Source organism: Asterias rubens, chromosome 19 (assembly GCF_902459465.1).
Source record: "Asterias rubens chromosome 19, eAstRub1.3, whole genome shotgun sequence".
In the NCBI taxonomy this organism is placed as follows: Eukaryota; Metazoa; Echinodermata; class Asteroidea; order Forcipulatida; family Asteriidae; genus Asterias; species Asterias rubens.
The window spans coordinates 5,466,775-5,494,219 of NC_047080.1; the positions used below are offsets into that span (position 1 = coordinate 5,466,775).

Consider the following 27,445-nt stretch of genomic DNA (forward strand, 5'->3'; position numbering starts at 1 on the left):
TCCGGCGGACCTCGTTATAACGGGAGTCGACTGTATGACCAGCCTCCATGAAGTATCAGGCATGACTGATCCAATGTGAGAGCAATTCAATTCTATGTATGACCAGCCTCCATGAAGTATCAGGCATGACTGATCCAATGTGAGAGCAATTCAATTCTATGTATGACCAGCCTCCATGAAGTATCAGGCATGACTGATCCAATGTGAGAGCAATTCAATTCTATGTATGACCAGCCTCCATGAAGTATCAGGCATGACTGATCCAATGTGAGAGCAATTCAATTCTATGTATGACCAGCCTCCATGAAGTATCAGGCATGACTGATCCAATGTGAGAGAAATTCAATTCTATGTATGACCAGCCTCCATGAAGTATCAGGCATGACTGATCCAATGTGAGAGCAATTCAATTCTATGTATGACCAGCCTCCATGAAGTATCAGGCATGACTGATCCAATGTGAGAGAAAATCCTAGCTTACCTTATGCTGAACTGTAGCACCATGTTTGATCAAATACCTCATGCAGTCGTTATGATTGCTCTCGACAGCTGACATCTACAAGGTAAAAGCACGCAACGTCAATGCTAGCAGGGAACCAGTTTACTGTCATACAGTTTGCATTGAGTTATTGGGTGGTAACCCACTTGACTTGATAAGACACACAACATCAACGCTATAATTACTGTGCAGGGAAACAGTTAACAGCCACACAGTACAAGAAAACTTTGACGTCTGAAACAGTTAGGAGCGACTGGACAGAACGACTCTTGAGCGCCTTGGTTTCAGACGTTGATCTTGTTATGAGCCGAACCTGATGTAAATGTTATGTTAAGTTCGCCTATATAAAACCAAAATTTAGTACGGTCGACCCAGAGGGGCTCATAATCTATTTGGTTCGGCGCGACTCTGGAGCACCTGTCTGAACCGGGTGTAACTTTGTATGGATTGAAAATAATTTTAAAAAATGGCTGCACCTACCAGTGGTGTTTTGTGGTCCTCATCTTCAGCATCTATATTGGCCCCGGCCTGTAGTAAGATTACAATAATCTCTAGGTTTCCGTTAGCAGCGGCAGGATGTAAAGCGGACTCCATGTTGTGAGAACGGAAACGATAGTTGGGGTCAAATCCCTCCGCTGAAGAAGAAGAGTTAAAATATTCATTAACCCTCCTACTGTCTGACCATTCAATATCATCAAATGTGGGTTTGAATGATAGATGTAACATGGCAGATTGCAATATCATATTATGTGGTGAACGCATCTACACAGTGCATAGTCAACCCTCCTTCTGTCTGACCATTCATAATCATGGAGTGTGGGTTTGAATGATAGATGTAACATGGCAGATTGCAATATCATATCATGTGTTGAACGTGTCTACACAGTACATAGTCAACCCTCCTACTGTCTGACCATTCAATATCATCAAATGTGGGTTTGAATGATAGATGTAACATGGCAGACTGCAATATCATATCATACATGTGGTGAACGTGTCTACACAGTACATAGTCAACCCTCCTACTGTCTGACCATTCAATATCATCAAATGTGGGTTTGAATGTGGGTTTGAATGATAGATGTAACATGGCAGACTGCAATATCATATCATGTGGTGAACGTGTCTACACAGTACATAGTCAACCCTCCTACTGCCTGACCATTCAATATCATCAAATGTGGGTTTGAATGATAGATGTAACATGGCAGACTGCAATATCATATCGTGTGGTGAACGTGTCTACACAGTGCATAGTCAACCCTCCTACTGTATGACCATTCAATATCATCAAATGTGGGTTTGAATGATAGATGTACATGTTACATGGCAGACTGCAATATCATATCATGTGTTGAACGTGTCTACACAGTACATAGTCAACACTACTGTCTGACCACTTAATATCATCAAATGTGGGTTTGAATGATAGATGTAACATGGCAGACTGCAATATCATATCATGTGGTGAACGTATCTACACAGTACATAGTCAACCCTCCTTCTGTCTGACCATTCACAATCATCTAAAGTGGGTTTGAATGATAGATGTAACATGGCAGACTGCAATATCATATCATGTGGTGAACGTGTCTACACAGTACATAATCAACCCTCCTACTGTCTGACCATTCACAATCATCTAAAGTGGGTTTAAATGAAATATGTGGTACATTTATGCCAGCCTGCAATATAATATTGCTGTGTTAATGCAATATAGGTTTAGTTGCTATGGATCAACCATTTAGAAACAAAGATTCAAGTTTGCATGAAGATTTCTTCAATTTCTTACCCAGCATTTGAAGAACCTTGGCCATATCTCCCTCACTTGAAGCCGCGTAAACATTCTTAGGGAAAAAACGAATCCTCTTTGGTCTGTAAAGTAGGAACAAAATAAACAAGGGAGAAATGTTCAGAGATACCACATGAATACTAGGGACACTTCACAGGGAAAGCTCCACAGGGATGTTCATGTATAAAGTGCATGGTCGGATCTTAAGTACAGGGACAAAGGAAATGAAAAAAAATCTTGATTTGACTCCATTCCAACTCATTGTAACCAAACGGACGAAATAATAGCTTGATGCCATGTTTGCGCAATGAATCTTAGCATTCATGACTATTATAAAAACAGGGAACATGACCAAGACGGTGACAGTGTGATAATGGTCTACAATGTCTGTTAGACTTGCACATTCTATTGACAAAGGTTGGCACATGTCTGACTTACGTCTCCGTATGGAGGTATTCCATGGCAGACTCTAGTACATTCCTTCCTGGTCCTGGTGGCAATCGTTCTGAAATATCAATAAATATAATCGATATATCATTGATTGTGTAAGTCTTAGGTGCTGTGTATCTTTAAAAAAAAAAAAAGAATTCTGACAGTGACTACTAAATGGAGTTTGATTTTATCAGGAAACAAATCTGAGCTTGATGTTGGATCAAAGGCAGTGTACACTATTGGTAATTGTCAAAGACTAGCCTTCACAGTTGGTGTATCTCAACATATGCATAAAATAACCAACCTGTGAAAATTTGAGCTCAATCGGTCATCAAACTTGCGAGATAACAATGAAAGGAAAAAAAACACCCTTGTCACACGAAGTTGTGTGCGTTTAAGATGGATGATTTCGAGACCTCAAGTTCTAAACCTGAGGTCTCGAAATCAAATTCGTGGAAAATGACTTCTTTCTCAAAAACTATGGCACTTCGTTTCTCACAATGTTTTATACCATCAACCTCTCCCCATTACTCGTCATCAAGAAAGGTTTTATGGTAATAAATATTTTGAGTAATTACCAATAGTGTCCACTGCCTTTAAACTCAACGACCCAAAATAAAGTTATGCACATCCAGCAGTACATTGAGTGTGATTTGAATGGAATCTGGGATGAATTTTACAAAGAGTTAGGACTAGCCTTCTTAGGACAGCCTTAAGTTTTCAATAACCTTAAAGAGTCCGAGGACTAGTCCTTAGTTGGGATTATCTTTGTACGATCGGCCCCAGGCCTTAGGTGCGATGTATCATTTGTGATAAAATTGACTGACAATGACTGAGAAATTATGTTTAATTTTATCAGGCAACAAAATCTTAGCTTCCAAAATATAATTATGCACATCCAACAGTACTCATGGTTTGATTTTAATGGATTCGAGAATCAAACATAGCATGAGGTCAGATATACCACAGAAATGTTGGATTTGATGGATTTAAGGCCTTGATTGATTTTCTTACGTGTTGTAACGATGGATCCTGATTTGAGAGTAATGCTCTTAGATGGCAAGGTAAAGAATTCATCTTCGACATTCACTGGTGTTGGTTTCTCCTTCACAGTCATGCTCATTCTGGCGCTAAAACCAACCACAAAACAAATTAAAAGATATTGTATTCAATAAGGGAATCAATGTGTGGTGGTGAGGTTTTCAACTAGTGGTTTAAACCCAACGAGGCCGGGTTCTTGATAATTTTACCGAGACGAAGTCGAGGTAAATTATCAAGAACCAGGCCTCGATTCAACACACTTTGATTCCCATTAATAAATACCTTTTCAGTCTAAAAGTATCAACACTTTTTGGTCACAAAGTAAAATAAATGCAAAAATTATAATTGTTCAATGATTTCTTTCAACACAACACCCCTCCAGCAATAAAATGGTAAGGCCCTCCGCCGCCCTCGGGTTAACAACTCTTTATAAAAGAATGCTGTGCGCGTCGCGCGTATCGAGTGATGTGGCACAACTGTTTCAGCCGTTGCTCTTGACCAATAGGAATGAAGAAACTTACTTATGAGCACAGGTGCAAGCTCGCGTGTCATGCCCATGTTTCAACACTTTTTACTAATAATAATAATAATAATAATAATAATAATAATAATAATAATAATAATAATAATAATAATAATAATAATAATAATAATAATAATAATAATAATAATAATAATAATAATAATAATAATAATAATAATAATAATAATAATAATAATAATAATAATAATAATAATAATAATAATAATAAAAACTGTCTGAGGTATTTATGAATTGACAATCAATATTAAACATACAGTCAAGTATTAGAGAGACTGCATTGCAATATGACATACATTTTTTAGTTCGTTAAGTATTTACCTAAAGAGCTGCAGTTTTGTTAACTTTCCACTTTAAAGGACAATCAGAAGTACGGCGCAGGCTTTTAATAACCCGGGGACGACACCCACAGAAATTGCCGTGGTGCTGTGTGTTTTTGCTGTGGTGCCCTCTGCATACAAAAATCTTAAATTTCCACCATAGAAGTGCCCCTTATCGAAGGAAAATTGCTGTGTCCCTTCCAAGAGCAAAGTTCAGGCCATGACAGCGCATAGGTAATAAGCAAAACTGCTGTTTTGAAGTTCTCTCTATTTGATTCCAGATATTTCAAAACTAACTCCCAGACGGATCGCGAAAGTTCGTTGGAAGGACATTCAACTTAGTATCGGCTAGAAGATGTAAAGCCATGCCGGAATCGGTGGCTATGGCTACGGATACAGCTAGATAGCCACATCGTTGTGTGTTAAAGTATAAGACATCTTTAGCAACATCCTTAGCAACAGTTGTAGCTATATGCAACTGCAAATTCAGAAACGACTTAACAAACTAAAAGAAGCGCCATCTTACAAGTGTTACTACTGTTTAAAGCAACAAATACAAGACCCAATTTCATAGAGCTGCTTTTGAAAGCAAAACAAGTACCAGAATAAGATTAAAAACTAAACCACCATGTCACATGTGTAATTGCTGACTGAAATCCTGTTCATTTCTGCTTAGCAGACAATTTTATTGAAAATTGTCAGCTTAAGCGACTCTATGAAATTGAGTCCCGATTTCCTTTTTGACGATAAAACAATTGAGTTCATACCTCGGTCCAACTGGAAGATCCTCCAGAGCTTTAGGTAACATGTTCTCATCCTCTGCCTCGGAGGATCCCACTAACTTCTCAACCAGCGACTGCGGTAACTTCACAATCCCACTTTGAATCATGGACTTTGGGATTTTACGCATTGCGTTGATTCGGCCATTAGATGGTATGGAGATTTCACGCAGATTGGATGCATCACCACAGTGAGGGCAGTACAGGGTGCCTGAGATACCGTAGATGCATTCACGATGAAAATGATGCTGAGGTTTATCTTTCTCGTCAGAGTTGCAAACCATCACAACTCCCTGAGGAAAAATGTCTTATTATTTATTTATTGGTGTTCACAGGAATAATGACCAGCAGCAGTAGCTGAAAGGGTCACTTAACAATGGTAAATATATAATCGCAGGTAAACATACAAACACACACATGCTAAAAAGCCAAAATGAAAAGAGTTGATTGAATGTTGTTCTTGAAGTTATTATGTACAATGACTTGAAGGCAGTGGACACTATTGGTGATTACTCAAAATAATTATTAGCATAAAACCTTACTTGGTAATGAGTAATGGGGAGAGGTTGATAGTATAAAACATTGTGAGAAACAGCTCCCTCTGAAGTGACGTAGTTTTCGAGAAAGAAGTCATTTTCCACGAATTTGATTTCGAGACCTCAGATTTTTTAGGCCTCGCAATCAAGCATCTGAAAGCACACAACTTCGTGTGATGACAATGGTGCGACAAGGGTGTTTTCTTCTTTCATTAATATCTCACAACTTCAACGACCGATTAAGCTCAAATTTTCATAGGTTAGCTATTTTATGCATATGTTGAGATACACCTACTGTGAAGACTATTCTTTGACAATTATCAATAGTGTCCAGTGTCTTTAAAAGTAGGGTCATAGACTGGTTATGTCATAGGTAACATTATCAAGAAAGATACAATAAAAGTCATGTTTATAGTGTCTACTTGCTGAGAAAACTACAAAAACTGTCACTGAATTTTCACACTGGATGACAAGAGACTGCCATTTCAACTTTATCAAGACCAAACTAATGTGAACTTTTCAAGAAATACAGCATTTTGCTGACCTTACCGTATTACAAAAACATCCGCAGCCAGGACAACATTTATGGTCTACCATCAGAGTTCTGAAGAAACCAAATCAATAAATTCTTCAATACAAATCTTGGTTAAAAATATAAATAAATGGAAACAAATTGGGACATGAAAGACTAATTATGTACACAGAACAATTTACCAGAGTGAGCATTGAACCAGCGACCTCCGGATTAGCATGCCGGTGCTCTACCAACAGAGTTATCTAGCCCTATGTTGCCCTATGTTCATGGTTTCCCCATTTTGTTCAGGGGTGCCAGTCAGAATCCATTCAACCTATTACTACTGAATAGTCAGGGAGCACACCCAAGTTTATGATACAACCTGGGAAGCGGCAGTCAGGGGATCACCTTAACGGGATTGGACTTTAATTTAGATTAATTCTGAAAAATCAATTCGTAACCCAGGTACTGGCAGAAACTTTTAAACAATGTTAGGTAATATGCTTCAAATATCAAAGGGCTGATGAAATTACTACAAGACTACGACTCTATTTAATTAGTTTTATTCTGTTAGTTTTGAAAAGATTTTTTGGGTTGGAGTACAGGCATCAATAATAGGTGATAACTTACTTGTGTTCTACGCAGAATGCACCGTAAGGAACTCTTGAAGATGGTCGATGTAATTTGTTGGAATTGATTTTGTTTTTACACTCAACGAGCTGAAAGAGAAAAGATATCAAAGCATTTCAGCTGACTGTAGCGATAAGGTTGTGGGTTCGAATCCAACCCGAGTGATTTGCCTGTGGTTGTTTTCACAGAACTCGGGAAAGTACAGTGTGCTTAGTACCCTAAAGGATTTGAAGGATTAACAAATTATATTCTTTATTGACCCACTTCACCTGACGTCATCATCAGAAAAATCTTGAATGCGCCATACTGGTGGGCAATTTCACTGTGCGTTTTCAGTTGTAACTCTATGCCGTGCGTTATGCAGTGAAGTGTGCATTTTAGGCGACGCGGCGTTAATACACGTAAACCTAACTGCCCACCAACATGATGAGCGTGGCATCAGTCGCCGCGTGTGACGCGCATGCAAGGGGTCAATAGGATTTGAACTGCCTCTAGCCACCAGGCTAGTGGTCTAGTGGTAAGACATCTGCTCAAGCAATTCAAAGGTAGTGGGTTTGAATCCCACCCGTTTGCCTGTGGATTATTACTTTTATTTTTTTCACAGAACTCGTGAAAGAACAGAGTATACAGTGCTTACTTGACATTGGTTGTTAGTATAAAAAAAATCATAACATTTACCGCGGCCAACTAAGATTGTTGGCTTTTCATTTAGTATTATTTTTTAGTATACACACCTCGTTACCGATGACTTCCAATGCTCTGCAGGTGTTTAGCGTTACTGAGGATGGGCCGTCTTGCTCCATACGACAACAACACAAGGGTAGCTCAGACTGTTAAGAGATATTAAGGCATTGGGATGTAAATGATACCTTAGGGTACCGAGGCTAAGAATGGGGTGTGGGTCATGTGGGGTGTGGGGTGTTAGCCAGAGGGTTTTCTGGGCATCTTTTGGAAACCTTTTTATAATTTTGAACGCCTTGTTTTTCTCATGAAAGAAGTTCATCAGACTGGTAAAATGTCAACTTGTCAATTTTGTACAAAACACAGCCAGTAAACGAAACTTATTTGAGTACTAGATGTGTTTTGTAGAAATTCGTTTGATAACTTGTTTTTCTGTCATTTAAATGTAAATGTATTGTAAGAGAACAATTTGGAAGCCAAGTTTAACATTTCCAGCAAATGTGGACTTCCTTTTACCAAATCATATCTAAAACCTTCGTGTGGGTTTGACATCAATAGACAATTTCTTCGAGGATGCGGTGTGGGTTGAATTTCGATGGTCCACGTCTTCAAGACAGTAATGATACTAAAATCTCACCTGAAGATGACGACTGATGGCTTGTTGATTGATAATCTCTGGAATAAAATAAAATAATCAAACATCCATCATTGTCTTTCCTATCTCCTGAAGAATTGAAATGTAGTTGATCTGAAGCTATTAGTGTTTTAGTTGATACCGGATGTACTGTTAATGGGCTGTTCTTTTTCCTGTTCTTGGTTCCGCCCATGGACCCAGTTGATGGTTGTGTCTCACGGCTAAGGTTCTGCTACTCCCAGTGCATGAATTTTCTTGATAGAGAAACAACAAATCCTGGTGCTTCAAAGAAAGTCCTGCGATTCCGAATCAATAATCCCTTCTGGGTGGAAGACACAAATCCTGGTACTAAACATTGCTAAATGGTGAATAACTGTAGGAAAGCTCTTACCAGTCGTAGTGGTGGATTCAGCGTCTGATTCTAAGCTGGCCAACGTAGAGGAACTGCTTGACCTTTGCTTCTTTGAACCAGGTTCTTGTTCACCACTAGTTTCACTCTGGATATCAGTAGAATCTGCACAAACACATTATAAAGGGACATATATAAATATAATGTCAATAATGATAGCAGCTTTTATTAAAGCGCCTTTCCAGAAGTTGTAAAGCGCTACAACAAAACAGATGAAACTGACAGAGGAAATTGTAACAAACAAACTAGTGAGTTTTAAAGACAGTGGACACTATTGGTAATTGTCAAAGACCACTTGGTGTATATCAACATATGCATAAATTAACAAACGTGTGAAAATTTGAGCTCGATTGGTCAAAGGAGATGCAAGATAACTATGAAAGAAAGAACACCCTTGTCACATGAAGTTGTGTGCTTTCTGATGCTTGGTTTTGAGACCTCAATTAATTCTAAACTTGAGGTCTTGAAATCAAATTTGTGGAAAATTACTTCTTTCTAGAAAACTACGTCACTTCAGAGGGAGCTGTTTCTCACAATGTTTTATACTATCAACCTCTCCCCATTACTTGTAATCAAGAAAGGTTTTATGCTAATAATTATTTTGAGTAATTACCAATAGTGTCCACTGCCTTTAATAGTAAACTTGGAAATGGAGGTCACATTGGCTAATGAATGGGGTATCATGTTCCAGAGTGTATAGGGGCAGAGCATCAGAATGAACGGTCTCCAGCCTTCAGACTTGTCTTTGGTAAATCCAGGGTGTTCGGCATGATGGGTGCAGATTGTAGGCAAAATGGTGGATATGGAGTTCTACACTGCTGAAAAGTCACTTATAATAGAGTTTTCAATAATCATCGACTTTAAAGATCTGTACCAAAATTGATAAAACATTTGAGATAGGTTGACTTACCAGAATCATAGTTATTGACTTTGTGTCCAGGTTTTCCATTGCGATGTCTCTTCATGCCAAAGTGAGTGTTTCTACGAGGCTTGCTCTTATTCTTCTTTCTTTGATCTGACGGCGAGGATTCCATGGCTGAAGAATCCGGTGTAGCGGAGCCGGCAGTACCTACAGGAAAGTCTGCAGCTTGGGCATGCGGAGGGGTTAAGGAGGAGGCGGTAGTTCCTGGTATTGGTGTTGGATTATCTCGATCTGAGGTGACTTGATCGCCACACGGGGGGTACGTCTGTTGTTGCATAACTTCCTCAGCAGGGAGGATATCTGGCGGTGATCTCTCCAAACCCATCGTCTCGTCGTTATTACTAAGCTCAAGAGCTTCAAGATCCTTACTGCTGATTAACTTCGGTGGATCGTACTCATCAAAAACATCTTGTGACTCAGCTTGTGAGGTATCGAGAGAAGTTGCTGCTAAATCTGGACTTGTATCTGCGCTGTCGTCCATGTTGATATCCGCCTCATCTTCACTTTTACTCTCTGGTGTTTGGGATCTTAACTTAGCTACACTATTGTTCTTAGCTATTGCTTTAGAAACTTTATTTCTGAAGTTGAGGTTGATTTCAGCTTGCTCCTGTGACCTTTGACCTATTGTATTAGCATGCAAAGATTTGGACTTTAATAAACCCAACACAGCAGCACGTTGTACTCCTTGAAGCAAAGTTGCCGGCGATAAAGATCTTGTAATCCTCATTGGCATAAACGACCCGTCATCCACAACTTCCCTGAAACCTTGTTGAGACAGATCACCATTTTCTTTGGCATTGTTACTGATGGCGTCATCGTACGGTGTTTGTATCGGACTTGTCTTAACCGGAGAATCCTGCTCATTTTCCAACATGGTATTTAGAGGACTCTTTGGTGCTGGACAAGCCTCTTGTAGTCCAGTGTCTTTATCCGTTACATCGGTTGTATTCTTATTTATTGGAGAATTTCTTGAGTATGGGGCCGACTTCCGCGCTGTAATCCACACTTTGGGTTGACCGTCATTCGTGCTTTTGGGTAAACCATTTTGTATCACCTGAGACTGGGCAGGTGAAATAGTCTTGGGAGTGTTTCTTGAATATGGGGCTGATTTCCTTGCTGCAGCCAGCACTTTGGGTTGACCGTCGTCAGTGTTTTGAGGTACACCATTTTGGATCACTTGAGATTGGGCAGGCAAAGTATTCTTATTCTTCGGAGTGTTTCTTGAATATGGGGCTGATTTTCGTGCTGCAATCAACCGTTTGGGTTGAACGTCGTCAGTGTTTTGGGGTACACCATTTTGTATCACTTGAGATTGGGCAGGTGAAGTGTTCTTATTCTTGGGAGTGTTTCTTGAATATGGGGCTGATTTCCGTGCTGCAGTCAACATTTTGGGTTGACCATCGTCAGTGTTTTGGGCTAACCCATTTTGCATCACTTGAGATTGGGCAGGTGAAGTATTTTTAGTCTTGGGAGTGTTTCTTGAATATGGGGCTGATTTCCGTGCTGCAGTCAACACTTTGGGTTGACCGTCGTCAGTGTTTTTGGGTAACTCACTTTGAGGCTGAGGTGGGGCAGGTGAAGCAATATTACCTGTTTCGTTTTGTGCAGCAGGATTGTTTCGAACCAAAATACGACGGTTTTGCGAGTTTGCTTTTTGAAATTCAAATCTAATCGGTAGAATGTTTCTTCTACTGGAACTTCGACTGTTTTTCTCTGCAGTAGTTGGGGGCGATTTTTTGGGAAGCAAAGCATGAGGTAAAGATTTACGAGCAGTTACTTTCACCTTGGCCTTGACAATGCTTGTGTTTACGGTAGGGGTCGAGGCAGTCTTTCTTGCGCCTGCCTTATAAACTTGTATCCCAGTGTCTTTCATTCCTTTCTTTTGGGTCTCATTTTGCTGTAAGAGTATCTCTTCTTTTGCTGATCTTTTCTTGGTGTTAATACCTTTATCTCCATCAGTTTCTAGCAGCCTTGGCGTCCTGTTGTTGGTTCTTGCCGAAGGGCCTCCACTGCTAAAGTCTTCCATCATTTGCCTCGAAGGCTGCCTTCCAGACGATCTAGTTTTATAAACCTGTTTAAAATAATAAAAATAGTACACAGTGAAAATTATTATCTCCAGTTAAAAACTTTTAAATTGATAAATTACTCAATCCAATCAAATTCCTGATAGTTTCCGTGGGAACCACTCATCACGCCTCTTGGCAAAGTCACCCCCTGACAAAGTCGCCCCCTGGCAAAGTCGCCCCCTACCACCGTCACTCCATGCCAAGTGACCCCCTGTAAAGTGACTTTGCCTGGGGGCGAATTTTGCAACTTTGCTCTGGAGCTGACTTGCATCCCTTCATGTGTAGCCATCTGTGACAATTGAATAATGTGGCATTTGATGATGAAACCATTTTTAAACCAAATAAAATTATTAAAATCGTTATTTGTTTTGAAGACACGTGTAGTCGGCTACTTCATGAATTTTATGGACTTTCAAGAGTAGCTCATGGGGTTACCGGTACTTGAATGAAGGGGGGGGGGGGGTTGAGTACTCTTAGGTTGGAGAGATAGTTCAGTATGAAACTTTGTAATATTACTGTAGGTGGTGGCAGAAACAGGGTAAACTTCCATTGTTTACATAACTCTTGATATGTGCATTTATCAATTAATTTTTCAACAAACAAAGTGTCAGAACAACAATTTTCACTGATCCTTAATATATGGCCTTTCATTTGATTTAGAAAATTAAATAAAGAATCTTATGCACAAACATAAATGTGTACTAAAAATACAAACATTTTCAGTAAACTGAAAAGAATGTTGTTTGAAATTTACAAAGTTTCAACAACAATAGTCAATAACAAATAAATCAATGTGAGGATTTGTTAATTTTAAAATTGTTTTTTTAGAGGTAAGATAGGCCTAGTGTTAAGGTAAACATCATTAAAGCTAGATTAAACTTTAAACTATGAGAAGTATTAATTTCTTGGAAACTAAAATTTACTAAATATCACAATCTTTGCAATTCTGCCACCCTCTCTCTCATGCAAACTTGCCGGTCACCTGTGTGCTCACATCATGTCATTTTCCGTAGTTCATGTTTTGTTTACTTCAAAACTGCAATATAATTTGTTAAAAACTGTGATGTTTGAACCACTATACATATACAAAATTGTTGCCTTTAGTTGTGAGGTAGTTCCACAATGGTTGGGCGAAAAAATAGAGGAATTTAACCAACAGTAGTTATCACAAGAATAATCTAAATTTGCATTGTCGTTCATGTAAGTGGTCGTTTCTGCATATGATTTAGCCACAACGAGTTAGGTACGCTGGATTTATTAAACTTTCGACCCTTTTTAGACTTTCAACCATAAAATGGCTATATCTTCCAGTAGAGTACACCCCTACCCAAGCACGAGTAAAGTATTTTAGAGATAAGTTGCACGGAAAGTGAAAATTCAAGGCTTTTTTGGTGTAAGAACTTACCTTCCAATCCGCCGCCATTGCCGATGCTGTGCCGCGCATGCGCAGTTAGTACAGGGCTGCTTTAGGGCAGAGAATCGACGTAAGGGACTATTTTTCAGGTTGGTCGGAAGACTACATGAGCAGCAAGTCCTATTGGATGAGCATTACAATAAGATGAGATATCAGCAACAATCGATCTTTGTCTTTAACTTTTAAACTTGTCTTACTCAGTGATTCAAATCACTAATCGAAGAACTGTGGTTAGAGTGAATAAAGGCAGAAAACCAGCACATTTTTTTCTTTATTTTTCTTCCGTCGAAGGAGTCTCAAGGGGGGCACTGCTCACTTTCGGGGAGCTCCTGACCAAAACCACTAATAATCATAACAGTTGCAATCTTTGCTATATATGTCAACCAAAGACTACTCTATGGGTCATCTACAAACCAAGCGGCCTTGCATGGCCATTGTATAAGGTCATTGTATTACTGGTAAACAATCATAGCACTGTTAAAATGGCACCGATGGCGCTGGCCCGGCCGGTACGCCCCAAACACCATTCAGTGCAACGAAGGCAGATAAAGCGAAGTGTTAGGTTTGATTATCATATCAGTCCGCTGATTGCAATGGGTTAATTTGTGAGTTCTTGAAGATTAATGAAGACCAAGGCATACATGCGGGGACCCCTTTTGGATGGAAACCGATGGAGTAGGCAACTCGTGACACGTTATGGATAAACATCGCGTAGTGACAAAACTAAGGCCCAAGGTGGGATGGGCCGCACCGGTGATATTATGTGGACCTCTTTGGAACAATTAAAACTGTATTATTCCCGTTTGCATCCTTTCAAAGGCCCCTTTTCACTCGCTCTTGTTAAGTTTTTCCAAACAAGCTGACATGGATGTACTTTTTATGCGGGTAAATATATTAAAATAAAACACTGAACTTTTAGGCCTAATATCATAAAAGCTTACGAAACATACAATTTACGCTGGTAACTTTAAAATCTCAAAAGTCAAACATTCCAATGAACGGGGAGTGGGGGGGGGGGGTGGACACACCCGGCCGGCCGGGGTATGGACAACCGGCACCTCCCCGTTGCCGACAAATTGCCCTCTTAGCATAGAGAAACCCAAATTATCACTGTTTTGCTAGGAAATGGCCGAGTATCGTCTGTTGGTATACCGAGGTCGACATTGCAATGGGATAGGGCCTATAGGCAGTGAAACATGTCACTGTGGGCCATAGGTCACGCATCCATATACATAAAGTGACATTGGCAATACAAATCACAAAGACCAGTTTCTCTTTGGTTGTCGCATTTTATTAACTTTATTTGTTTCATAGTTTATACAATATCAGTAGCTAAGTTAACAGTTGTAGGCATACTAATTCAAAGAAATTTTATTTTGTTTTTGCGGACTAAAACTTCATCACGACGACAAGGCCAGAAATCACTCGGTTTCATCCTGCCCATCACCGGCCCAAGACAAACATACATAGGGATTTTATATGGAGCCATTCCATTCCGTTTAGACCACAGCGCTAAGCATTACAAATAATACAACAAATGAACAAAAAGCATTTGACATGGCCTATAAGGAAAAAGATGATTTTTAAGTGCTCTCTTGACAAAATGCAGTGTTTTTTTTGTTGACAGAAACGATCATAAAACAATTTGCAAATAATCTCAATTGTCCCAAATCGGTTTCGCTTGCTAAAACACAAACAAAGGAGAGATTTTCAATGGATCTATAAACATAACCAACCTCGAGCAGAGCAAAATGTTCAGGCACAGTGTCCTGTCCAAATTCCCTATAACATAATGTACTATAGGCCTTTGGAACTGTGCATTGCACTGTGCATTGTTATACCCTTGATGGTTGCATATAAGTTGACCTTAGGGTAACAAAGTGTTGTTTGCTATAACAAAAATCTAGTTTAAGCTAAAACAACATTGCACAAAATAATCGTTGCAAACAAGACAAGTTTTATTTTTGACCATAACAGAACCCATTACACCATACAAAATGAATGAACGTTTCTAAACTCTAAAGTCGGTATAATCGACAAACGGTAGTCAGGTAGCTGCATTGGAGCGACTCTGCCGACACAAGTTTATAAAACAAACACTGAAAAATGATAATTTAGTCAATGATTTGAGACCTCGTTCGACTCTGATCCTATCGCAGGTTTGCATTCAAGGGTATCATCACACCCACCCATACACCGTGCACAACGCTCAATGAGCCGCTGACCAATCAACAGGCGCATGCTAATCAATATCCGGCGCGTCACATGGGGCTGGTTGTTATATTAATCCGCATCTTTGTTTGGCGCCATAACGTATCCGGTGAGTGTATGTAAAGAAAATCAAATTCTGCGTATAATGCTCTTGAACTTAAAGAAAATACACCCCAGTACGATTGCTTCATGAGTAGGCTCGATATCATTATTGTTACACTGAGAAAGCTCTTTTTGTAAAGAAAATTACTGCCCTCACAGGCCTACACTCATCATAAAACATGAAAAGTGTCAAAAGCTTCCTTTTTGTATAACGATTACTAACTATAAAGACACTGGACACTATTGGTAAATATCAAGGACCAGTCTTCTCACTTGGTATCTTTCAACATATTTATACATAAAATAACAAACCTGTAAAAATTTGAGCTCAACTCGAAGTTGTGAGATAATAATTTATAGCCATTATACACTTTCGGAACAGAAAAAAATATAAAAAGTTCACAGATTTACAAATAACTTACAGGGCTTACAGAAGGTAATGGTGAAAGACTTCTCTTGAAATATTAGTCCATGAAATGCTTTACTTTTTGAGAAAACATTAAAACAATTGTCAATTTTCGATAGCGAGAATTACGGATTTTAAACTGTAAACACGTGTCATGACACGGCGAAACGTGCGAAAACAAGGGTGGGTTTCCCCGTTATTTTCTCCCGACTCCGATGACCGATTGAGCCTAAATTTGCACAGGTTTGTTATTTTATATATAAATTGTGATACACGAAGTGTGCGCCTTTGGAAAATACTGTTTACCGAAAGTGTCCAATGACTTTAATAATGAAAGGAAAAAACGCCCTTGTCACACGGAAGTTGTGTGCTTTCAGATGCCCGAGTTCAAGACCTCAAAATCCAATTCTGAGGTCTCTAAATCAAAATTCGTGGAAAATTACTTATTTCTCGAAAACTACGTTCCTTCAGAGGGAGACGTTTCTCACAATGTTTTATACAACCAACAGCTCCCCATTATTCATAAACCAAGTAAGGTTTCAAGATAATAATTATTTAGAGTAATTACCAATAGTGTCCACTGCCTTTAACATTTCGAGATTGCAATATTAAAATAATGTTATCTGAAAAAAAAAAAAAATAATAATAATTTAAACCGGGACTTCACCCAATTGAAATCAAGGAAGTACAAAATAAGAAACCCACCATAACCATGCAGGTAGTCATAATTTTAAACATAATTGATGGGTTATGGTTTTTCCCTACTGAGGCCAATCATACAACGGAATTTAAACTTATCGCTTCTTTGAACTTTGAAATGAAATGTTCCCGTTAAGTTGACCCTGGACTGGGGTTATACGTGACCGTCTATACATTGTATGCCAAATGGCTCTGGAAGGCAACTTACAATGGCGTTTGCTTTATCTTAAATCTAACATCCCTTTAGGCTATAAAAAGAAGAATAATATTAATTTAGTGAGTTTACAATACACCACTGAAAACCATGATTAGGCCTATAAAGCTCAACGCCAACATTAGTCTCGCTAACAACCGTAATTAATACAAAGGTTAAAGTTAAAGGCAGTGGACACTATTGGTAATTGTCCAAGACTAGCCTTTACAGTTGGTGTATCTCAACATATGCATAAAATAACAAACCTGTGAACATTTTAGCTCATTCGGCCATCGAAATTGCGAGATAATAATGAAATAAAAAATACCCTTGTCACACGAAGGAGAGCTGTTGATAGTATAAAACATTGTGAGAAACGACTCCCTCTGAAGTAACGTCGTTTTTTGTTAAAGGGGTCAGAAGCCTTTTATTCCTACCTGAAAGCACCCTATTTTGTACAACAAGGGTGTTTTACAATATCAAAAGCTCTCCATTGCTAGTTACCAAGTATGTTTTTATGCTACCGATTATTTTGAGTTTGATAACATAAATCTTTCCAATTAGAAACTCTTGTCTAAGTCATTGAATGCTTTTAGAAAAGTTGGTATAAAATGTATCATGAGTTTACCTCGATTTGTATTAGATTTTTGTGTGTTACACGCGATAGTATTTTGACACATCAATTTATTATTATATAGGATTTGAGGCATTGCATGGGTGGGGTATCAATATTTATATAACTGACATGCAGATCCTTGTCATTTGATTGGTGGAACTTACTTCACGTGACATTCACTATTACCCCCATCCGCACCGGCGATCAAAAAGACCTATTCGCCCATGGGGAATAGCATTTCCCATTCAACAGTTAGGATCATCCTTGTTCCCAATGTATTTGAGCAGTACAGCGCCGCCGCGCCGCTGCTAAAACAAAGGAGCTCCTGTGCAAAAGGTTGTGATCTGATTTGTGCATTGTTGCCGCTACGCGGCACTATGTGATTTTTGGTTGTCAGAAATTCGTGTGATTTTTCATGTTAAACTTTTAAAATACATCAAATGACAAGGATCTATACGTTCAGTTATACAAAACAAATATTGAGTGGCTTTAATTCGTTCGCCTCGTGAAATGGAACAGTCCAAATTTTACCATGCGATAATATTCCTCCCATCCCACTCTGAGCCACTCAATAATTTTGTATAATATTTGGTTTGCGGTAACACCATGTGTGTATCTATTTGCCAGGTAGAGTTTGTTCTTAGAGAATTGTCTTGCTTAATATTATACTACCACGGAGTAGATTTTTATGGGATGTTCGGGAGACTTCTCTGTTCTGAAAAGAACTGTCCTGCTTTTTAAAGGCAGTGGACACTATTGGTAATTGTCAAAGACCAGTCTTCTCATGCACTTGGTGTATCTCAACATATGCATAAAATAACAAACCTGTGAAAATTTGAGCTCGATTGGTCGTCGGAGTTGCGAGATATTAATGAAAGAAAAAAACACCCTTGTCACACAAAGTTGTGTTCTAAACTTGAGGTCTCGAAATCAAATTGTGGAAAATTACCTCCATCTCGAAAAGTATGTCACTTCAGAGAGAGCCGTTTCTCACAAAGTTTTATACTATCAACCTCTCCCCATTACTCGTTACCAAGTGAGGTTTTAAGCTGATAATTATTTTGAGTAATTACCAATAGTGTCCACTGCCTTTAACTACTACCCGGGCAGAAGGTATAGAACATTGGCTGGGACTACTACTTTAGCTTCGTAACTGGATAGGATTGTAACTAACTGCACTACCGTGGAGTCAATTCTTGGATTGGTCTCAACGTTTCGACTAGCTTGCTCTAGTCATCGTCGGGAGACAGTTCTCTAAGAACTAACTTTACCTGGCAAGTAGATACAAATATGGTGTTACTGCAAACCGCAAACCAAATATATATTTATTTAATAAATATTGTGACAACTTGCTTAATAAATAAATGAAGGACATTTTTTTGTAATTTCATGACGGTGATAATCAACACCAAATTTAAACTATTCAAGATCAAAGTAATATATGACGATGAGAAGCTACATTACACGTTTAATTGTTAAATAGTAAAATTATTCAGGTCCCAGTTTTAGATACAAAAAGAAGCTAAGCATAGAAACAAATTATACTCCCCACAATTAGGTTAACCGCAAAATAATAGTATGTCACATGTAACATCTGTGACTGGTCACCCTCTTACTTCTATGCAGAAGTTAGTTGAGCATAATTTTCCGCTTATAACACTTGGCCCTGGTAGGAAAGTTAATATCAAAGTAATTTCCCCCACCTTTTTATGAAGAAACATTTGGTAGAATATACCATTTATCTTTACTTATTATTTACCAATGACCTATACTATATGCAAATGTTAGTATACAATTGAATACAACTTTGGAAACTGAGAAATCTCTACAAAATGGAAGACAATGTTTGCATGAACATACTTTAGAGCAGTACTGTTAGTATTTATAGTTAGTTCTGTTGATTAAAAATATCATAAATCTGTGAAAGTTGATAAGGCAGTTGTTTAAATAAGTTTTATGTTTGCATAAGGTACCCTGATATACGAGTGTAATCAACAACAAAAATATCATTATACATAATTGCATATTTTTTGAGAATACAATAACAATTGCAAGTACTTAAATAAAAAACCACCCACTTAAAGGCAGTGGACACTATTGGTAATTACTCAAAATATTTATCAGCATAAAACCTTACTTGGTAACGAGTAATTGGGAGAGGTTGATGGTATAATACACTGTGAGAAACGGCTCCCTCTAAAGTAACGTAGTTTACGAGAAAGAAGTAATTTTCAACAAATTTGATTTCGATACCTCAGATTTAGAACTTGAGGTCTCGAAATCAACCATCTAAACGCACACAATTTCGTGTGACAAGGGTGGTTTTTCTTTCATTATTATCTCACATGTTCAGTGACCGATTAAGCTCAAATTTTCACAGGTTTGTTTTTTTATGCATGTTGAGATACACCAACTGTGAAGGCTAGTCTTTGACAATTACCAATAGTGTCCACTGCCTTTAAAGACATTGGACACTATGGGTTATTGTCAAAGACCAGTCTTCTCACTTGGTGTATCTCAACATGTGCATAAAATAACAAACCTGTGAAAATTTGAGCACAATTGGTTGTCAAAGTTGCGAGATAACAATGAAAGAAAAAACACAAAGTTGTGTGCTTTCAGATGCTTGATTTCGAGACCTCAAAATCTAATTCTGAGATCTCGAAATCAAATTCTAAAAAATTATTTCCTTCTCGAAAACTACGTTACTGCAGAGGGAGCCGCTTCTCACAGTATTTTATACTATCAACAGCTCCCCATTACTTCTTACCAAATAAGGTTTTATGCTTATAATTATTTTGAGTAATTACCAATAGTGTCCACTGCATTTAAACTTTAGTATTTGCATAAAACAATTGTTCCCTGATAAGTAATTCTTTGTACAATCAGATATCTGTCAATATTTATAACAATATAATCAAAATATGATAATTAGTATCCAATAAAGAAATATAACAAGTTTCAAAATGAAAATGGTCTCGGAATAGCAATAACTGAAAGACAGAAAATGTGGACAATAATTAATAAAGTGCTAACTCTTAATGTATAGACGATGTGACATCTGACGTCACATGAAAATCATAACATGATTCGCGCGCATACCATCGGGCAAAACCTTTGTGTTTTGGCAGCCAGCTAGAAAGTGTATGCAATCTTACCATGACTACGTGTCTTTTTGCCCGGCAAAACATGACGCATACAGTGTTTTGTCAACAGAGGGCGGTTTGAATGTAAACATAGGTCACATCGTCTATAGTCTGAAAATACATTTCCAAGAATCTCTTGATGTTGCCAGCTGCTCTAATAGAGAAGCACCACTGGTCCTTGTTTTATACCCAGAGATACCCACAAGGTATAACTGGTGTAGCCATAAGGTACCCATTGGTACCCACATAATGTGTGTTTAATTTGCAATACCCCTCTAGGTACCATCACAGGGAACCCAACACATTTCCGCTGAGTTGAAAATAAACTTAGCAAATCAACTAGATCGGTCTAAAGTAGTTTCATACATAGGAGAAAACAGACCCAACATCCTTGCATATGTATTGATCAGGATATTAGGATATTTTTGGGGGATAAAGGAACAGGCCTGTAATTACACGGAGGCCATGGCCTCTGTTGCCCAGGGCCCAAATTCATAGAGCTCCTAAGCACTAAAATTTGCTAAGCATGAAATTTGTTTTTAGATAAAAACAGGATTAACAACCAAATTTCCATTTGTTGCATGTTGCTTGTTACTGGTATTCAGCTGTTGTTTGCTTATCCTGAAAATCACATGGTAGTTGTGTTGGTAATCCTGTTTTTATCAAGGCAAAAGTTTCATGCTAAGCAAATTTTTGTGCTTAGCTGCTCTATGAAACTGGGCCCTGGTCTTGACATTGGTGCCCAACCAATTAAAAAAGTTCCTACACCGTGATTCTCAAAACAAATAATATACACTTTCGAAATGTCTGCCGAATACAAAATGTATGATTCTGGGGGAAAAAGTTTAGATGTATGGATAGCTTATGGATTCAACACTAATATGACACCAACAAGTCAGAAAATAATTCAGATTGGTGAGCACTGCTCACTGAAGAATAAGTAGCCGACATACTGGAGTGAATTTTGTAAGCTCCAAAGTACTTAACTCTCACAAATTGGAAGGCTAATTACTCTGCAACCTAATTTTCATACCCTTCACAAAAGTGAGCAGTGCTCACCCAATCATGAATTATTTTGGTGTCATATGAAAGTTGAGTCCATAAGCTTTTCATACATATAAACCTCTTCCCCCAGAATCATATATTTTGTTTTCGGCAGACATTTCAAAAGTATATAGTTTTTTTTGGAGACACCCTGAAGACTTTCAGATTAGTCCAGTCTATCTATCAGAAACTGTTATGGGTTCTATAGACACCCAAGTTTAACAGATTTTGTAATTGAAGTGCCCTTAACAAAATAAAAATTGCCTTGCCCTCTCCACAATGAAATTCCAGGTCTTAAAGAATCATCATTTTAGAGTGAAACGGCGTGGACTTGTTTGTCTCTTCCTCGCTGAGTCTCTGACCCTGTACTAGGACTAGGGGTGTGGCGCTGGTGGATATGCCCCACCCCCGGCTTGGCAGCGATGCCCATCTCCCGTCTTATACTTCCAGGATGAACCACGCCCAGTCTAGGGTTGTCATCTCCTACTGGGGGCGTGGCTCGGTGAGTTGTGTGAGGGCGCTGTTCAAGGCATTCTAAGTCTTGTTTGGTAAGAGCGCAGCAGGACCAGTGCCACTTACCTGGATGGGTTGGATGTCCATGACCACATCCCATGAATCCACCTGAAGGTCACACAAAGAATAAAGTCCAAATCAATATAGGCGTTGGTTCAATCCTGCTCTAGTAAATTTTTCTTTGCTAAACCAACCCCAAATCATTTTAAAAACTTACCAAGTCAGTTTACCTTGTGGTTTATTGTTTGAAGGCTATCGCTAATAACAAATGGGTTTTAATTTAATTGACTTAAGGGTAAAGCTTATCAACATACCTGGCATTTTCCCTCCACATGCACAAGTAGCCTGTTTGCTGCCCTCGCTTGAACAGAAAGTGCAGCAGTGCCAGATACCGGAGTGTTCCCGCCATCCCTCATGTACCATTAAGGTAAAGGGGCTGTCCTATTAGTGAATTAAAAATTCACAAAGTCACTCAAAACATATACAACACCAACAAACCAAATAAAATCTTCTTAAAAATGCTTAGCAGAAAATGATGCTTTTATCAAATCCTTCTTGCTAAGCAAACGGTTAAAGGGAACAATTACGGACTCACCACACCAAGGGGTGTTTCAACTGGGACCAGTTTCTTATCAGCAAAACTTGTCTGTGCTTAGACAACACCAATATTTGATTCTATATTTAAGCTTGTGAGCTGTGTATGCATGTTTTCTAAATTGTTTGTGCATCACTTAATTAATAGCAATAAATGTCGATCAGAACCTAATTTCATAGAGCTGTTTAGAAGAAAATGTTTGCCTGACAATTCTCTGCTAAGCAAACATTACAGCAGGAAACCAGTCACACAGACTTCACTCGTGGAATGATATTTGGCTTGGCTGGTTACCTCATTCCAGTCAGCAGAATTTGTTTTATGCTTAGCTATCTTTTTATGCTTAAACAGCTCTATGGAATTAGGTAAAACTGAGTGACAATTCAATATCTCAACTAGTTTCAATACATGGAGGAAAGTCAATGGAAATATCAATCAAGTAAGTACTTGAGATTCAATTCAACCAAAATAATGAGCCAGTTCGATGTCTAAATAAATTTCTTTAGAATAGTCTGCTGCAGCGAGAATGGGATACTTTTGGGACGCTTGGTGGCAGCAGACTTACCAGGTAAAGTCCATTGTTCTTGGTAATGTGCGCATGCTCAGAACTATGTAAACAATGGAAATTTACCTGGTAAGTCTGCTGCCACCTAGCGTTCGTAAGTCTGCTGCCACCTAGCGTTCGTAAGTCTGCTGCCACCTAGCGTTCGTAAGTCTGCTGCCACCTAGCGTCCCAAAAGTGTCCCACTAGAAGGGAACTACTTCACAACTAAAATCACTAGTAATAAAGCGTATAACTACGATACATTTTTGCTGCATATCTATTTTGACTACCGAACTGGCCCACTGTTGATAATAAACACCGTGCCTTTATATGCTGTCCATCCAAAAACACGCTGAGTGTGTACGAAGTGCGTAGCTGTGGTGTGTAGAGAACTCTGTATGTTCCATCCTCCCCATCAATTACATTGCAATTAAGAACTCTGAAGATGACCAAATCAAAGAAGCAAAATAACAAGCAACATAAAAAGCACTAGCAAAGCAATTAAGCAAACAAAAAACTATTACTGCGATGGGAGACTTTTGGAAGGTCCTTTTTCACAGTTCCCGCACCTACATGTGCGTGCAATGGGAGATTTTTGGGCGCTTGGTGGCAGCAGACTATAGGTAAAATCCATTGTTCTTGGTAATGTGCGCATGCTCAGAACTACGTAAACAATGGAAATTTACTTGGTAAGTCTGCTGCCCCCTAGCTTTCCAAAGTCTCCCATTCTGAGCATGTGCACGCACTCTCAGAGCTGCAAAAAAAGGACCCTTGTGTCTGCTGCCGCCAGGGTCTCAAAAGTCTCCCATTGGTTTAACAGGCCTGGAATTTGATCTTGGAGAGGGCAAGGCAATAATTTGGCGCTTCTATTGTCTGTGGGGCACTTTGAAGGGGCACTTATGCCAAGACCAGGGCAACGAAAGCCATGGCCTCTGTGCTCTCCACGTAATTCCAGGCCTGTTTTAAGATTATCAACAAATTCAAACTAAAACAAATGATATTGTTAAAAGAAACTAAAAATTGTAAAAGAAACTCAAAACACATCTTTGAAACTGTGGTCTCATCAGAAAAAAAGTAGCAAAGGAACAAAAAAACAAAAGCATTTTGAAATCATATGATTTTGATTATGAAGAGTAACTCTTGAAGGGGTACAGCAATTTACCTCTGGTAAGGGGCACTTGTATGTGGAATTTAAGCTTCTATGTAAGTTTGTATTGGAACTTTCCAAAGAGCAGCACTGGGCACCACAGCAAAAGCACAGGGCACCGAAGCAGTAGGGGACTTTCGGGACACTTGGTGGCAGCAGACTTACCAGGTAAAATCCATTGTTCTCGGTAATGTGCTCATGCTCAGAACTATGTAAACAATGGACATTTACCTGGTAAGTCTGCTGCCAGCTAGAGTTCCAAAGTCTCCTATTGCTCCTTACTATTTTTTTCAAGGACAAAATTCCTTTCTATTACCAATCTATAAAAATGCTGCACTTTTCTGTAGTAGTTGTAATCTGTCTCTGAATTTCTAAGTCTAAGACTAGCTTGATACGCGCACCTACTGGAAATCTGCGAGTAGGGCGACCTCTATATTACCTGTTCCTAATGGACTCTGTTGACAGTACAGCTCGTACGTCTTCTCCGCCTTTAGTATAAGGACGACTCTCAGTGTCTTGAGTGATTAAAAGAAACTCAGCCTCCATGTCTTGTCTTGCCTCATAGACTCCTGCAAAGAAATAGCAAAGAAATACACAACATTTAATCATTCCTTTGGTCAGAGTCCAGTAAGATTACACTCTCCATTTTGTTTAAATGTTACTGTTTTGGGGAATTGGGATGGACTAGGTGCTTTAAAACTTATAAAGAAAGTTAATTAAACCACAGCTTCTCCCACGCAGGCCCATCTCTCTGGAACAACCTTCCTTCTTCTTCTGCAAGCTTCATCCGCTAGTTCTTTCAAACAACAACTCAAAATAATAATAAATAATAAAAAAACTCATCTTGTGTTCATTTTGTAATTCTGTTTCATTGAACTGATAACCCTGCATCTATTGAGGGAAACTGACCAGGCAAATTTTTAAATAATTTGGGGTTAAATACAGACAATTTGACAAAGGATGAGCTTGAACCTAGGACCTCTAGATTAATATGTCGGTGCTCTACTAACAAAATCTAGCCCTATGTTGGGGTCTCACAATTTTGTTCAGGGCGCAGTCAGAAGCCAAACAACCGTTAAAACATTGAATTGAAAAAGAAAAGAACAGTAACAAAATGAAGTATTGTGCTGTTACAAAGTAGCGAATAATATTAAGAAAAAGAGAGACTCAAATTTAACAATTTGATTTTACCTTCTCCTCTGACGTAGCATTTCATCGGATCCAAATGCTTTGATTCCAGGACCCCATGTACCTCGTATCCATTGACTCTACCGGCCTTAGCCTTGGCCTTAAATCTCAATAGATTATCTGCTCTTGGCGTGCATTGGTACGTCACTCGATTCAGCAAGCTAAGACGCTTTCCGAGTGTTGGTTTCAAAGACAGAAGCTCTTTATTGTTAGTCTCCGATAAAGCAAACGATGTTACGTTGCTTGAATGCTGCATATCATGAAGAATCTGCTGCAGCTGGAGCCGATGAGATTGAAGGGACTTGGTGCGCGTTTCGCAGGCCTGGGAGACTCGACTCAAGAGACTTCTTCGATGAGCTTGCAACGCTTGGATGTAGTTATCGTAGTAGAAGTTGATATCATGGCACAGTTCTTTGGACTTCTCTGCAGCCGAGGCTTCAGCTCGATTGACGGAGTTAACTCCACCGGAGATGGCCTGAATATGGGGTTGGAGGCGAGCTACAAGATTATCAAGGACACGTTTGTGATGATGAGCAACATCTTCGGAGTATTCTACAAGATGCTCACGATGCTCAACGAGACAGCAATCTCGACAGACTGATTGATCGCACGTCTCACAATACATCTTAAGCTCTTCCTGGTTATGTTTAGGACATAAGACAGGGCAGCTCAAGTTAGCCGCTCCTTGTCGCCGAGCCTCATGCATCGATAGGACCGAGTGTCCAGCAGTCTTACGTTGTCTCTTGTGGGCCTGAGCACAGAACCCGCAGACGTTTACCATACATTCCATGCATCTTGATAGTGCTTTAGCGTTGTCTGTGCATAGATCACAAATCGTTTCTCCAGCCTCCGGGTTCAGAGATGCTAACATTAACTTCTTCTTGATCATAAAGTCAACAGGGAGCAACTCTGGTCCTTTGACGGGCAGCTCAACTTCGATCTCACATAGCGGACATAGGATTGTGAGACTGCGTAGGCTGCTATGACCACTCCCTAAGCTGCTCACTGAACTACCAGCGCTGCTACTCCGATCGTCGTTATTCAATATATAAGGCGAGAGTGTCTTAAGACAACCACAGCAGAAAGTATGAAGGCATGGCAACAGATGAGGATCTGAATAACGCTTCTTGCAGATGCTACAAGTCAACTGGCCGTCTGATTCCATTTCAGGAGGAGTCTTTGGAGGATTGTGAGATGGGGAGGATGGTGGTGATTGGGTGACGAGGGGCGTTGCATTACCACCATTCAATGTGTCAGACATGTTGCTTAATTCCTGGTGAGGAAAAAGGTGTTATCTGAATCAAATAAATAGGAAACTAAGGAAAGACTTTCGAATCCTGCCACCACTTTTCACTCAACCAAAAGGAGGTACACTTTCCGTATCCTTCCACTACTTTTTCACAATATTTTTTTTAGAAAAGGAATATCTCATTTTGAGTAAATAAGATACTTTTTTATTTCACATTGAAGTGGTGGCCGGATTATGGAAACGTTTCGCCAAAAGGAATAGTATGAAATTGAGTTAATAACAATAATAACCGTATTTATAACGTGCCTTTAGCCAAAGGATACAAAGCGCCAGGTATTATTACTGTATGGAGTGGGACGAAGTTTGAGCTATAAGACCTAATCCTTAGCACCATGTAATGGTTTACAAGGTGCTGTGGCTCAATATGCTGCCAATCCATTCCAGGAACACAGAGCGAACCCCCTTCTTTTTTCGATAAGTGCACTGGGTTCTTTTACACATGGGACCAACGGCTTTACGTCCCATCCGAAGGACGAAGCAATGGTTAAGTGTCTTCCTTAAGGACACAAGTGTCACAGCCATGAC

At 39.1% G+C, this 27,445-nt stretch overlaps 2 protein-coding genes across 2 annotated transcripts in view; both read right to left on the reverse strand.

Moving 5' to 3' along the window:
* LOC117303103 (histone-lysine N-methyltransferase EHMT2-like) overlaps positions 1 to 13,221 on the reverse strand; it is a 35,286-nt gene extending 22,065 nt beyond the window's left edge. Inside the window, exons 1-13 of the mRNA XM_033787192.1 lie at positions 13,202 to 13,221; positions 9,719 to 11,801; positions 8,791 to 8,913; positions 8,403 to 8,440; positions 7,819 to 7,914; positions 7,085 to 7,173; positions 6,490 to 6,544; positions 5,393 to 5,697; positions 3,738 to 3,853; positions 2,730 to 2,796; positions 2,292 to 2,374; positions 980 to 1,134; positions 482 to 556 (exon numbers count right to left, since the gene is read on the reverse strand). Of these exons, the coding sequence (XP_033643083.1) occupies positions 482 to 556; positions 980 to 1,134; positions 2,292 to 2,374; positions 2,730 to 2,796; positions 3,738 to 3,853; positions 5,393 to 5,697; positions 6,490 to 6,544; positions 7,085 to 7,173; positions 7,819 to 7,914; positions 8,403 to 8,440; positions 8,791 to 8,913; positions 9,719 to 11,801; positions 13,202 to 13,219 (3,303 nt within the window). The 5' untranslated portion in view covers positions 13,220 to 13,221. The remainder of the gene's footprint in view (positions 1 to 481; positions 557 to 979; positions 1,135 to 2,291; positions 2,375 to 2,729; positions 2,797 to 3,737; positions 3,854 to 5,392; positions 5,698 to 6,489; positions 6,545 to 7,084; positions 7,174 to 7,818; positions 7,915 to 8,402; positions 8,441 to 8,790; positions 8,914 to 9,718; positions 11,802 to 13,201) is intronic.
* An 8,487-nt stretch (positions 13,222 to 21,708) lies between these two features.
* On the reverse strand, positions 21,709 to 26,879 carry LOC117303438 (tripartite motif-containing protein 45-like). Its single transcript, XM_033787632.1, has 5 exons — positions 25,615 to 26,879; positions 24,863 to 24,992; positions 23,601 to 23,715; positions 22,455 to 22,581; positions 21,709 to 22,248 (listed from the first exon to the last, which is right to left on the reverse strand). The coding sequence occupies exons 1-5, from the start codon at positions 26,870 to 26,872 to the stop codon at positions 21,938 to 21,940; spliced, it is 1,941 nt and encodes a 646-aa protein (XP_033643523.1). The 5' UTR covers positions 26,873 to 26,879; the 3' UTR covers positions 21,709 to 21,937.
* Between the last annotated feature and the right edge of the window lie 566 nt (positions 26,880 to 27,445).